Source organism: Ictidomys tridecemlineatus, chromosome 9 (genome assembly GCF_052094955.1).
Source record: "Ictidomys tridecemlineatus isolate mIctTri1 chromosome 9, mIctTri1.hap1, whole genome shotgun sequence".
Classification (NCBI taxonomy): Eukaryota; Metazoa; Chordata; class Mammalia; order Rodentia; family Sciuridae; genus Ictidomys; species Ictidomys tridecemlineatus.
Window position 1 is genome coordinate 126,838,626 of NC_135485.1, and position 14,478 is coordinate 126,853,103.

At 38.3% G+C, this 14,478-nt stretch overlaps 1 protein-coding gene across 3 annotated transcripts in view; it reads right to left on the reverse strand.

Moving 5' to 3' along the window:
* Nucleotides 1–14,478, reverse strand: part of Arhgap10 (Rho GTPase activating protein 10) — a 290,987-nt gene that overhangs the window by 131,805 nt on the left and 144,704 nt on the right. For all 3 annotated transcript variants that reach the window (XR_005737333.2, XM_040293220.2, XM_005327533.5), the window contains exons 12-13: nucleotides 13,300–13,345; nucleotides 10,264–10,329 (exon numbers count right to left, since the gene is read on the reverse strand). Coding sequence is in view for 2 of the 3 variants with exons in the window: in XM_040293220.2 (XP_040149154.2) it covers nucleotides 10,264–10,329; nucleotides 13,300–13,345 (112 nt within the window). In the remaining variant the exon portion in view is untranslated. The remainder of the gene's footprint in view (nucleotides 1–10,263; nucleotides 10,330–13,299; nucleotides 13,346–14,478) is intronic.

A 14,478-nucleotide genomic window follows, 5' to 3' on the forward strand; every position in this document is an offset into this window, starting at 1 on the left:
AGCTAAGTGACCTGTCTCAGTTTACTCCAATTTGTTCCAAGCCTCAGACGCCGCTTATGACAACAAGCCCAATGAATCATGCATACTTTCTCAACTGCCTGAGTTTTCTGGAGATTGAAAGACAGTATTCCAAACACTCTGAAAACATAAGATGTTATATATTAAGGTTTTAAAGACAGAGAGGTGCAGATTCCTGACATCGTTTCTGCTCCCAATGGACCTCCCAAGGTACTGCAGAGTTTCCCTGTCAAGGGAAAAATCCTTTCTGGGTTGCTGGTGCATCTTAAGAGGCCTTGGGAGAACTGGTCCGGTAAGAACTGAGGTGGAACTCTAGGACGGCTTAATCTAAATCTAGATGGGCAAATCCAGGGAATGGCACTTCCATCTTCTCTACTTCCCTTTTTTATTGTCTACAGTTGTCCAACTACCTCGCTTTAAAAACCTATCCCCCTTTTATTCTTTTCTTCATCTCCACTTCTTCAAAAGAGAGGATACAGGAATCTCTACCTCCTCGTGGTCATTATGCTCCAGATGCATGGGCCTAAAAAACTCAGTCTAGAGTTTCAGTTGGAATCTGCAAAGTTCCAGCTCTGGGATTTGAACAAGTTGATTCACATCCCTTAGCTTCACTGGTTGATAACGTCAGCCATCTTTCAGAGCTCTTGTGAGAAGAATATCCCAAGAGAAAACAAGTACAACCCAGCTACTACTTCACTTCTAGACTTCCCAACCACTTCTTGACTTCAAGTAGGAAAAGGTTGCTTCTCAGTCCTCCTCCTACGTGAACTTTCTGGAGTATCTGACATGCTGACATCCCTCCTTGGAGTCCTCCCTTACATGGATGTCTTCACACCCCACTCTCCGGTCTCTGCTGCTACCACTTTGACTGTCTGGTGCCTCCATTATTCTCCTTTCTCTTGTCCCCTGAATGCAAGGATTCACAACGGTTCTGTCCTTTGCTTCCTTATCTTCTTGCCTCACCGTCCACCTGAATGGCTTTTCTGATACTTAGACATCATCACTATGCCAACAATGGCCACCATCTCTCCTCTTTCCTAAATATTTCCTATAGATTTATCACAGGTACCTTGAATTCAGAGTATCTAAAGGAAATCTCCCCACCCGGCTGCTCTTCTTATACTCTCCCCGTTGGCTGAAGGTGCCATCTTTGTTGGCTGGGGAGCCAGTTTTCACGCTTCCCTTTCCCTTACTGAGACCAACAGGTCGTCAACTCTGTTCTGCCATCTCTCTCTTCCTCGCCATCCCTTCTTCCCAATGCCAGTACTCTGTTTTAAATTTATTTTTAGCTGATACATAAAAATTTTTTAAAAATTGTACATAAGAACATAGTACCATGTGATATTCCAACACAATACACATTGTATAATGTCTAAATCAGATTAAACATACCTGTCTCCTCAAACATTTATCATTTCTTTATGGTGAGGACATTTAAAATCTTTTCTCCTAGATTTCTGAAACACACAGCACATTACTTTTGCCTATAGTGAGCCAATTCTCCAACAGCACATCAGAACTTCTTACTCCTATCTAACAGTAACTTAGTACCCAGTGACCAACCTTTGCCCATCCTTCCTTCTCTGGTAACCACCATTCTACTCTCAACTTCTGAAAGATCAATGTTTTTAGATTCTACATGAGTGAGATCATGCTGTACGTGTCTTGTATGTGCTTGGCTTATTTCACTTAATCCTATGATCCACAGTTCCTTTCCTGTTGCCACAAGGGACAATTTTTCATTCGTGTTAAATAGTATTCCCTGTGTGTATACATACTACATTTTCTTTATCTACTCATCAGCTGGACACTTGGGGTGTTTCCATTTCTTGGCTATTGTGAACAGTGCTGCCATGAACATTGGGGTGCAAAAGCCTCTTCAACATACTAATTTCCATTGGATACACACCCTGTATCAGATGGCTGGATCATATGGCAGTTCTATTTTTAATTTTTTGATGAACCTCCATACTGTCTATACACTAGTATAAACCTCCATTATCTCTCATCTAAATTATTTCCAAAATCTTGACATCATCCTGCCTTTCTTCTTCTTCCATCCATCCCATTCTTACCAACTCTACTCCCAATCAAGAAATCTCAACTCACTGTTGCTCAGATTGTCAATAGTTCACCCCAGTCTGCAAAACCAAGGCAACCAGTACAGCATAGCACCAGGGATCTGTCACACTCTGAATTCAACTGCTCACAGATCCTCAGATATACCACCCACTCACTTCCACCAATACCTTCAGTATGGTGTGAACACCTCCTGCTCCAATACCTCCCTCTGGAGCAAAGAACAGGTTTACTGACATTCTTGGAAAATAGTATTTCCCTCCAGAGCAGAGGGACTCCTGGCTATTATAAAAGATTACAGTTTTCTGTAACTGCCTGTCATCTGCAGGTAACATCCAACACTCTTTGCAATGGCCTTGGGAACTGAGGCTCAGGAAATTGCCACAAAATGCAGTACTCTTGACTACTCAGCATGATACCCTGACTTTTGTCTCTGGATCTGGGAGTCTTGTGTCTTCTACCAGTCTCCACGACACTGTGCAGAATAACTTACTAACAAGAAAGAAGCACAAAATCTCAGACAAGAAAGTTGCGCAAAATCAGAGCATTCACAGAATGAAGCTAATTTTTAAGAATAGCAACCATATCTCCACCACCGTTCCTACAGGACACACACAAAAAATGTTGCCATAGATCCATCTAACACACATCTAGCTGGGAATGGGTAAGGAAGAGCTAAATAATAAATGCACTGATGTAGCTCCACTTTTAGTGGCAAAATCTTACTAAATTAGAAGAGTCTTGAACTCAAAAAAAAAAAATGAACTTTTTCCTTAAACAAGACTCCTTCATCTTTTCACTAAAGAGATGAAAACATCAAAGGTCTAATGATGCCTCACTGCTGCCATCTGCCTCTCTGCCTCAGATCAGCTACAGCTTCAGGTACCAAATCAATTCCAGGGAAAGGGAACAATCTCCTTTTCCTTTTCTGGTTTTGTTGTTGCTGTTTTGCTTTGTTTTGTTTTACTTCTGCAGAAAAGCTGGAGGTAAGGGGAGAGCCATGACCTTCTTCCTGAATCCCTTCCCTTTCTTTACTCTCTGGGTATTTTAGTGCTCAAACATCCACAAGACACTGAGGAATAGGAGGTTAAAGGCCAAAACAGTTCATTTTGCACTGGTTGCAGAAGCCACCTAAAATTGCTAGAGAAAATGAACTCAGATGATTTATTTCCCTATGTAAATTGCTATTAAGGAAAAACATTAAAAGTTCCTTAGTCCTCCCAGAACCTTCAATCAATAATAGGACTAATTATGACTGGCTTCAATGATTAGATTTCACTCCAAATAACCAACTCAGTACTGAGGACTCAATATGTACCAAGTCCCAAGCAGCCTCTTTTCATTCCCATGATAACCCTGTGAAGGAGACACTGTCATCAGCCTATTTTGTAGATAATAAAATGGAGACACAAAGAGTAGAAGAAACTTTCCAGAACTTCAGGGTCAGTAAGTGGAGAAGCCCAGATTGCGATCAAGATCAACTTTTTTTTTTTTATTTTTAGTTGTAGATGGACACCTTCATTTTATTTATTTTTATATGGTGCTGAGGATTGAACTCAGTGCTTCATAAGTGCGAGGCAAGCACTCTACCACTGAGCCACAACCCTATTCCCACAATCAACTTTTGAGATCACACTCTTCAACAGTATACTCAAAGTGCAGAGTATTACAATAAAATATCATGGATATTATCAGAACTTAGACATGCAAAACCTAGTCCATCCTAGTCTGCAACAAGAAAGCTTTCCCATGTTCCCTAACAACACCTCCAGCACTCTGACAATACACCATTGCCATTCTCTTGACCCCGCCTGACCTCAGACCCCAAATATGCCCAGAAACAACATGTTTTATGTAATAACTGTGTAAAGTTCTACTAATTTTCTGCACACCTGTTCTGGGGATGTGTTAAAGATGGAAAAAAATGTATAAAACCATAGGTAACAAAAAATCCAAATTGGAAATGGAACAAGGACAAGACGAAAGTTGAAAGTCATAAAGCAAACCCTGAGTCACCTAGAGGTGGGGGACCAAGCTGGGCATACCATCTCATAGGGAGTATGTACCCCTGTTAATTCAACTCAGCCATTAATTAGGAAGCTAATAGCTTTTCAGAGTTTTCCTAAAGTGAGTAAGATTACTAATTGAGAAGATGAATATTCAGTCCCGATTTGCCTGGACTTAGTATTTCAATTTTGTATTTGCATTTCTGCAGACACCACAAGACTTTTCAGTTTCCTCCCACATAAGACTGTCCTGTGTTTCCACCCACACTCACCTCACACCCATTCTGATTAAAAAAAGAGACAGTGAGTGAGAAACTCTAGTTTGCTTGCTGGAAATTTTCTGAGGACAGCTGTTCTCTATTTTCTTCATTTTGCATGGAATTTGCCCTTGGCAATTCAAGATTAACGTGCAATCATGGAAAAATATGTTGCAACTTCACTTTGGGGTCTTCTATCCCACATGTCCCAAAGATTAATACTGAAATCCACATTATCTTCTCCTGCCAGGATCCATCTTGAGACCCCACACCACTCCAAAGTGCTCTGGAAGCTCCTTAAGCCAACTTCATTAAGATTTTTCCAAAATCCAAAACTTTGCTTTTCAAAGGAAGAGAAATTCGCTTTTACATGTGACAAATAAGGACTGTCACATCTTATATGTGGCTTCCTACTTCTATCCCATGAATTCACAGCTTGTTAACAATGCTGAATTTGATAACTGACAGCTTGCCTAGACCGACATTTTAATGCCATATTCTAGAAAATTGAAGTGAATATTCAAATTATGCACATATGGAACATTTTTAAAGAGAAACTTTATAAACAAAAGTGGCATACAAATTTAGTTTTAAGTCATAATGACTCTTTAAAAAATAGCAACTAAAAAGATGTTTTTAAGCAAAAGAATCTTACTTTATTTTTGCTTATTTTTACAGCACACACACCTGAAAATTAGGTGCCATGCATCTCCAGAAAGGGACATTATACTAGGCATGGCTCCATTTTAGGAAGGGGATTTGAGGAAATTATACAATTATACCGCAAGTTCTAAAACCATGAGTCCCTTTCATAAGTAATGTGCTATACCTACGTCTAATATATTAGCCATAATTTGGAATGATGCTCACAAATTCATGAGTTAATAAATTCATGGTTTAAAAGCAAATCCTACAGGTGTTATGTAAAACTACTAATTCCAACCACACAGAGAAGAATAAGTTTTCCCAGTAATTTTTACAAATTATAAATTGGTCAAATTGCCAATATAGCTTTCTAGTCAACTCTCTGAACACTTTAAGAAAAAGCAAGAAGTTACTGAGTTGCTTACTATGTGTGTGAAGCACTATGTCTACAAAGGAGTAGAGGTGTGCAAGGGTAAATAAGGCATTTTCTCCATTCTAAGCATCAATAAAGTCCCCAAACCAAAATAAATGAAGGAAATATAATAATCAATACCAGGCAGTACAACTACTAGATGAGAACGAATTTGCACATTTTGAGACAAAACAACACAAAGGAAGGATGGTTGGGGAAATGAAGACACAAAGACCATCCACCATGTACAAACACCATCTCTTTCCATTTTTACCAATCAGAGTGGAGGGCAAAGAGTGTGAATAAATATACTAATTATTTTCTTTTTTAGAAACTAAGGGTCTGAAAGGTTAAGAATCCTTCAAAATGCATCTTATTTCACCACTTCAGAGCTTAAACCTGAGAACTTTTTTATTTTTATTTTGGTAGGGGCGAAGTATGGGGTTGCTCTACCACTAGGCTACCTTCCCAGATCTGTTTTATTTTGAGATGGGCATCTCACTAAATTGCTGATCATCTCCCTACTTTGCTGAGGCTGTTCTTGAACTTGCAATCCTCCTGCCTTAACCTCCCAAGTCACTGGGATTACGGGCATGTGCACTGCATCATGATCAAAACTTGACATTTTATCACCCAAAAGTGAGGTAGACCCAGCATCAGAATGATTGGAGAGCCTCCCTTCTCCCCACACTCCTTCCCTCTCTTTCTGTCTTACATAACAACTCTTAGATCCAGATACATCACATTCTTTGAAACACCTCTAATTTCTCTTCCTAAGATCCTTCCTTCTAATACTCCACATACTTGTGAATCAGGACAATTCCTCTTGTCCACAGAACTCAAGTTCAAGAGTGGGTCCTCCAAGAAGCCATGAGTCAAGATGTATCAGAGTTCCAGGAGGAGCAGAGGAGAATGCCACATCTGTCATTCTCCAGAGACAAGGGCAGAGCAGTAATTTCCTCAAGAGAGATCCAAAAACCACGGTGGGTGCCTGTTAACATTCATGTTCAGCAAAGCCAAGGCAATGGAAGAAACCATGTACAAACTGTTAGTATAATGGGGAATTTTCCCACAAAGGGACAAACCACCAGAGGGCAGCATATCCCCAGTACCATGCAGAGATAGGATAGATTGGAGGTGACGCAGCTGGCACGAACCAGAGCTGCCGTGAACCCCTCTGAATTTGCCTGGGATTTATCTACAAAGTATTTGACATTTGAATTGCTCTTGGATTTCAACACACTAAAACAGTCTCTTTTAGCCATGTTATTTCTTCTTTTAACCTTCATTGAGGGTAGAGGGTCTACTCTACATCCATATGCACTCTCCCATAATTCCCAAAACTACATGGATTCATTAGGTAGGCCTTCATAAACCTTCTCTCCTGGGAAATTTCCCATGGCTACTTCTATTCCCCAAAAGCAGAAAATTAGAAAATTTTGCTGTCCATTTGACTTCCCTATTCTTTTTTTTTCCCCAGAAATTTCTTTTATTTATTTATATTTTTTTATTGGTTGACTTCCCTATTCTTATTTAATCCCTTTGGAAACCACTACTATCAATTTTCATTCAACAAATTCAAATTGAGCCCAGAAATGTTCATTTTTAAGAAGCATCCCATGGTGATCTTGTATGTACCATAAAATTGCCATGTACTCTATTTTCTTGATAACTTGTTTCCCAAAAACTTGAATATAAGATTCCCTACAGACCTCGGATCTTCCATGTCCAACCAATTGCTAGATATGACTAGCAGAACTTCAGCAAAACCACTGAGATACTGTCTGCTATCTACACTACTGCCACTACACTACATCTGGCTCACTCATGGAGCACTCTGCCCTTAGCAGTATTCTAGGCATCCCACATATGGCTACCAATCCTAGTTTCCCAGCACCCTTACCACAATTAAATACAAATACCTGCTTTTACTGTTCTTTTATGCTTCCTTTCTTATCAGATTTGGCTTGTCTTAGGAGCATACTCTGCACCCATATCCTTGCGGTGGGTGGTGGGGGGTGTCTCTACATGCCAAAATATGTGCCTGACCTTTAAATCTAAGGAAGCCCATTCCTAAACACATTGCTCAAATAACAGTCTTTTTCAACCCATTAACGTGCACTCAAGATTCTCTTTATCTTGCAAACTTGTAAGTTTTATCTTATCACTTGGTATACTTCAATTGTTTCTAAATCTCTATTCTGTCTACTATTACTGGATCAAGGATTATATGGAACCAACCTTTAATTTGTATCCCAAAGGCACTGAGCAAGACTGATTGCTCAATAAATACTGGTTAACTGACTGGAGTCAGATTAGAACTAGGACTAAACTATGATAGGTAATCTGTTACTGAGGGAAAGAAAAGAACATTGTGCTATTCTCTTCAGAATGTTTCTATTTTGTCTCAAGTTTAGGTTGGGTTATTTTTTAAAAGAAGTCAAGAGAAAAGCTTTCCATGTAATTGGACACTCTCAACAGGATGATAATTGTATGTTCTATTTCCTCAATACACAAGCCACATTTTCAGGACAGTGGTTCCCAAACTTTGCTACTATATATTAGAATTACCTTTGCTTTTCAAAGGAAGAAATTACCTAGGGAGCTTTGTAAAACTTCACTTCCCAATTCACATTCATTGCAATTAAGTCTGATTAGAGATGAGAGCCTGACACCAGTATTTTTAACAGTACCAACTGATAAATGTGCAGCAAAGTTTGGAACTAATTGTTTTTGGAAGTCCTTCAACTCAGTATGCCTATGGCACAGTTCCCTTCTGGTGGGGACAGTACATGTTATTAACAAATATTAGGTAAATGGATGAAAGTTCAAAGGAAGTGACTCCCACATGCCATAACTTCATAGCAAACATATAAATGAAGTATGAGCTATTCATTGATTCTGATATGTAACAATGAACTTTGTTGCCATCTCAAATTAAAATAACTGCTACACAGACCTAAACAGGACAAGATATGTATGTGTATATGGGTATGCTATATTAATTATATATCACATATATGTTATATATGTTGTCGAGGATATGTTAGTATGTTACAATACTGTTCTTTTCTTAGGGGACTAAATTTTAGACATTTGCTGATGCTTTGCAACTGTTTCAGTAATACCACAAGAACGAACAACACAATATCAAATGTCATTTTTTCAAAAGCACATTAAGTAAAAGGTTAATTGCTTCAACCTAACCATATGAAATGCAAGTTTTCAGCCAATGATAGTAATCTTTAAAAACTAAAAGCAATGATTAGAAAAAACTTGTCAAACATATTTCATTAAATGCTTCTAATCATTAGGTATGTAGACACAAGAAGTACATGGCAGACATTAATGTTTATTAATGGGATACACATTAAAGGTTGGTTGCATATAATCCTTGATCCAGTAATAGTAGACAGAACAGAGATTTAGAAACAATTGAAGTATACTTCAGTTCTCAATCTGTTTTCCAGGCTCATGGTAGGGTTGTGCTTCCCAGACCCTTTGACCCTTTAGTTGTAAGCAACTGTAACTCACTTCCAGGCCACAGTATCCACTTGCTGGTGCAAAATCCTCCAGAACTACCTCTCTCTGGCAATAAGCAGGGTCCTTGAACTTGGATGGCTGCTCCGTAAGCCCAGCGATCTGAGTGATGAGCAAAGCCCTCAACTAATGCCCGATGAGCGAAAAATAAGTCTTGTGGTTTAAAGCCATGGTGACTGGGAGGTTTCTTGTTAAGGAACACAAACTAGCCTCATCCTTATAGACGAAAGCAAGACAATACTACCCATAGCATAAAAAGAATAAATAAAAACCAGGAGAGCTGATTTGGGGAAAATCACTAAGAGCAACATTTCCTGAAGAAATTTCAAAATTTATGATAAAAGGCTGAGAGATTCTATGATGTTCCTCAACTTTTTAAATAATATAAGACTGTGGATTCTTCTAGACTATTTTTATCACTCCACTGAAAGCAAAAGGTTTCAGTATAGGAAGACTTGCAAACAAAAGATTTGGGAAGAAAGACATTTTTTTTTTTAATTTTTAAATGGGAAAATCTCACGTAAAATGTGTAAGCCCACTCTTCTGTTAAAAACAAGAGCATATTCATGACACATTTACACACAGATTCTTATATATTTGTTCCATTCACTGTACATAACACTCCACAAATCCACATCTCCCAATCAGAAAGAAAGCCTTCTAGATAGATCTTTATTTGTTCAGGCAGAAGTAAGTATCTATAAAACATACCCTTTGGGAAAAGAATTTATCAAATTTAATAAGCATGCAAATGATACAATTAAGGATCTAACTTAAGGACCTCAGGAAAGAAACACGAATGCTGAGGAATATTAAAATTATAGTAATTTTTAAAGCACTAGGAAAATGACCAAATTTGTCAGTTCAACTTTAGTACAGTTTGAAATAAATGAAAATCTGATCCATCAGTCTGAATCACCACTGTAAGTGTATGGGCAAGGCGCTTTCTGTGCCTTGAGTTGTTATCATCGATGGGCAAATTTCCAAAACATAAAACAGCTCGTCTTCATTTATTATCTGACACTCTAATTTTACAGGTAGCAGTCTGGCCTCATATCAAAGACCTTGTTTTGACAGAAAAATGTGAAGACACTGCTTCATCCCACTAGGTCATCCAAAACAGGACTAGAATAAACAACATGTAAGAATGAATTAAATATGTCATATAAATAACTGATATCTGGCATGAGCATTCTGTATGAAGACATTTCATGCAATAACACTCAACCATGCAATGCATATTTTAAATGGACTTTTAGATTTTTACATACCTATAGCCTTTCATGAGTAAAATGATTCACATTACCTCGTGTTTCAACAGCACTGATGCACTTTCTGAGAATTGTGAAACCCATCTTATCCAACTGTGCATCTGAAAGAAAGTGATAAAATATTGAAGGCACAAGCTATTAAGAATACAAACAACAGTAAGTGTTGGCAAGGATGTGGGGGAAAAGGCACATTCATACATTGCTAGTAGGACTGCAAAATGGTGCAGCCAAAATGGAAAGCAGTATGGAGACTCCTTGGAAAACAGAATGGAACCACCATTTGACCCAGCTATCCCTCTCCTCGGTTTATACATAAAGACTTAAAAATAGCATACTACAAGGGCACAGCCACATCAATGTTTATAGCAGCAGTAGATGAATGGATAAAGAAAATGTGGTATATTTACACAATGGAATATTATTCAGCAATAAAAGAATAAAATCATAGCATTTGCAGGTAAATGGATGGAGTTGGAAAATAAAATGCTAAGATAAGTTAGAAAATCCCCCCAAACCAAATGCTTTCTCTGATATAAGGAGACCGATTCATAGTAGGGTTGGGAGGGAGAGCTTGGGAAGAATAAGACAAACTCTATATAGGGCAAAGGGGTGGGAGGGAAAGGAAGGGGGTATGGGGGTAGAAATGAGGATGGACTGACATGGACATCATTACCCTAAGTACATGTATGAAGACACAAATGATGTGAATATACTTTGCATACAACCAGAGATATGAAAAATTGTGCTCTATGTGTACAATATGAATTGTAATGCATTCTGCTGTCATATATAACAAATTAGAAACTTGTTTTTTAAATATTGAGGGCACAAGTATTTATCATATTTCTGTTCCTTATAAAAATAGAAAAATATTTAATTGAATTCAATTTTCATTCCATTGTTTTAAAAAACCTAAAGGCCATTTATTTCCTGTGTAAATATATAAATGAAAATCTTAACTATTTTGAAGATCACTTGCTGGAACAATAGGACATCTATCACCAATTTATTTTTAAAAAAAGCTCATAATATAATGTAACTTCTTTTAAACAGTTGAAAACAAAATGAGGAAAGCTATCTAGAAAAGATGAATTTTGCCAAAAATTCTAACAGTAGCTTAGTTGAAAAAAACCTATACAAATGAGGTATCTTAAGTTATTTGAGAGTTGAGGGATGCAAACTACTTTTTTTTTTTTTTTTGTAAACACAGGAAACAAAATTTTAAGAGAAGCTTTTTAAAAATACTATTTGGAAAATGAGCTTGAATTAAAAAATTGATATTTTATACCACTCTCCAAGCCTTTAAAATAATATTTTATTATTTTCATAATGGACTAAAAACAGATGGTTCATGTGGCAGAACAGATTATTTTGAAAATACAATTTTGTATCTTTTCTAGTATAGATGCTTGCCTACGATTAAGCTGGTATATTTGTATAGCTTAATGAAAGCCAATTCTTGTTTCAAAAATGAAATCAAGGAAAGTGGCACCCTGAGCCGCTGCATTTAGAACCCAGGAAAGTGTAACACTGATCCCCCGCTCTCAGCAGGAATTCAAGAACAATCTATGGATGTAAACTTAACGTGAAACCCATGGGGCTAAGCTTGAGGAGAATGTTAATGATGAAAACTGAGCAATGGTTTACTGTTCCGGAACCTTCTATTCACAGAGTTTCACAAAAACGCAAATATTTCTCTACCACCACCACAAGATGTGTTTCAGCTTCTCTATAATAAGTTAAAAAAGGACACACAAGAAAAGAGGAAAAGGGAGAATAAGAAGGGAAAAGGGAAGAGGGGACGGAAGGAGGGAAAGCAGACAAAGGAAGGGATGTGGGGAGAGGGGTTGAAGGGCTTCAGTGGGTGGGCTGCTTCCTAGGGTCCCCCGTCAAAGCCCTGTGCCAGGCCAGAGCAGGTATCTTCTTCAAGCACTGGCACAACTGATTACGATTATTATGAATAAGAATCTCCAAACTGTAGACGTCTGATCAGTGTAACCTTAATTTCTCCAAATATATCAAAAGTAAACTCATAAAAAGCCCAGGACATCTGATATTCTTGTCTTATCTCAATGTTTAACAGAGTTAGGCAGTACTTCATTTTCCTCTAACACATACCATGCACATGAAGACCCCTGTCCTAAAGTACCTAAGTGTGTTGAGTGTCCATTTGTTGCTGCTATTTTCTGAGGTATAATGGTAGACTATTTTTGTAGCCCACACTCAGAGGCTGTAAGGATAAATGATATTAAAGGGTGAGAGAAATGCAAAATTGCCAAAATCAAAATTGAATCATCTGTCCACTCTAACCAAAAAAAAGTTGTTAATTCTTAGGCACAACTGCCTGACAGCAACTGTCACAGAAGACTGTGCCAGAACCACAGGCTTGCAGAGAGGCCACGGCAACTTAATTCAAAAAGTGCTTCTACAAGCATACCTGTCTGTTCAACCTCAGGCTGGTGCCACAAGGACCACACTCCTCGTGATCAAGGACTATTGCTTCAAAATATCTGATCTAATCCTTCCTGTTTTGGCATTTAAAAATTTCTCCTTGCCTTCACTTCCTCAAAATCAGCCACAAGTTACTGTGGTGTGCACATTCTCATGTGGTACGCTGCTGTTCCCAAGTAAATATCATTACTCTTTGGAGACTAAAAATCATTACTCTGTTTTTACATTGATAGAAGGTAAGGTGAAGAGGATTGGAAACATGGACCTCAGAAACAGCTCCTAATCACATGATCTTGCAATTCAGAGAGCAGATTAGAGGATGCACACCTAAAATGCTTACGCAATTGTTTATGACTATAAGAATAAATGCCCAAGAGAACCATAGATAGAAAAACTCATAGAAAAGTTCTCAGATGAAAGAGGGCTCCAGCAGTCCAGAACACTTTGAGTTGGCCTCAGTGGATAAGACAGAGGGTATAGGCTAGACAGAAGATGAGCTAAAAAGGGTGCAGAAAGAGAGCCACCCCCCACCCCAGCAACAGTAATGGCATCACTAATGAACACTGACTCATGTGAGAAAAAGGGAAAAAAAACAGTCACTTTTATAAATTTGCACTTACTTCCTTCGGGTCTCGGGAGGAGGGCTCTATTAAAACTGTGGAAGAGCTAGTAAAAGAGAAAGGGAAAACAATACTTTTAACAAATGAGTAAACGTGACTCAAGCTGGCATGCTTAGGACCATGGGAAAAATACATACTCATAAATTTGATATTGGCTAATGAGATATAACATGAAATGGATTTGGTCTTCATCCACGCTTTGTGGCACAAAGATCCTGAACCCTTGGGATTTCTTAATAGGAGTGTCCTGTTACTCAGAAGGAGTCTTTTCTGATGGGACCCGAGTTTATACAAATAAGGTGACCTAGGAGATAGCACCTGGATATAGCCTCAGGATGGGACTGGACAGGACATCCCAAGTGATTAAAGAGCTGGGACTTTTGGTCCCCATTCATTGGTGGGGATGAGGTGGAGATTATGTAAATACTCTGAAAAAAAAGATCTGGTAAACTTCCAGTTTAATGAACACATCAAGGTGTTGGGAGGATGGTGTTCCCACAGTGTCAAGGAAGCTCTGCAGATCCACCATACCCCAACCCCTTCCACCAGGCTGTTCTGGGGTTGCATCTTTTATAATACACCAGTAAATACGCTGTTTTACCCTGAATATCGTTTAGCCACTCCAGTCAATCACTGAACCCAAGGAAGGGGGTCATGAGAATTCTCGATTTACAACCAGTTGGTCAGAAGTCCAAGTGGCCCAGACTCATACCTGTTATTTCAAGTCAAGAAAGATGTGCGAGACTAAGCCCTTAATTTGTGGGATCTACCAGTAACTCCGGGTTGGTAGTGTCAAAATTGAATTCATTTCTAAGACACCCAGCTGGTGTCAGAGAATTGGTCCATGTAGGGAGAACACCACGTATCTGGTATTCCTTGTGAGAATGTAGAAAAAGTGAGGTGCTTTATCAGTTAATGATAAAGCATTAGTATTGAAGTTATTATTATGAGCTCAGATGCAATGATAAACAGAAAGGAACATCTCTCACAGTGTGCCAAAAGAGCAAAAATAAGAAAGGGGCTGCTGTTCTTAATGAACTTACTGAAGTTGTATGTAAATTTGTAATTCTCAGTCTTAGAGTGACAAGTGGACAAAAAAAATCTTCTGCATCCTAACCAGTAAGTTCAAGTTCATTTTTTCACTATTTCTAAAATCTGGTGTTTACTTAAATTACATCC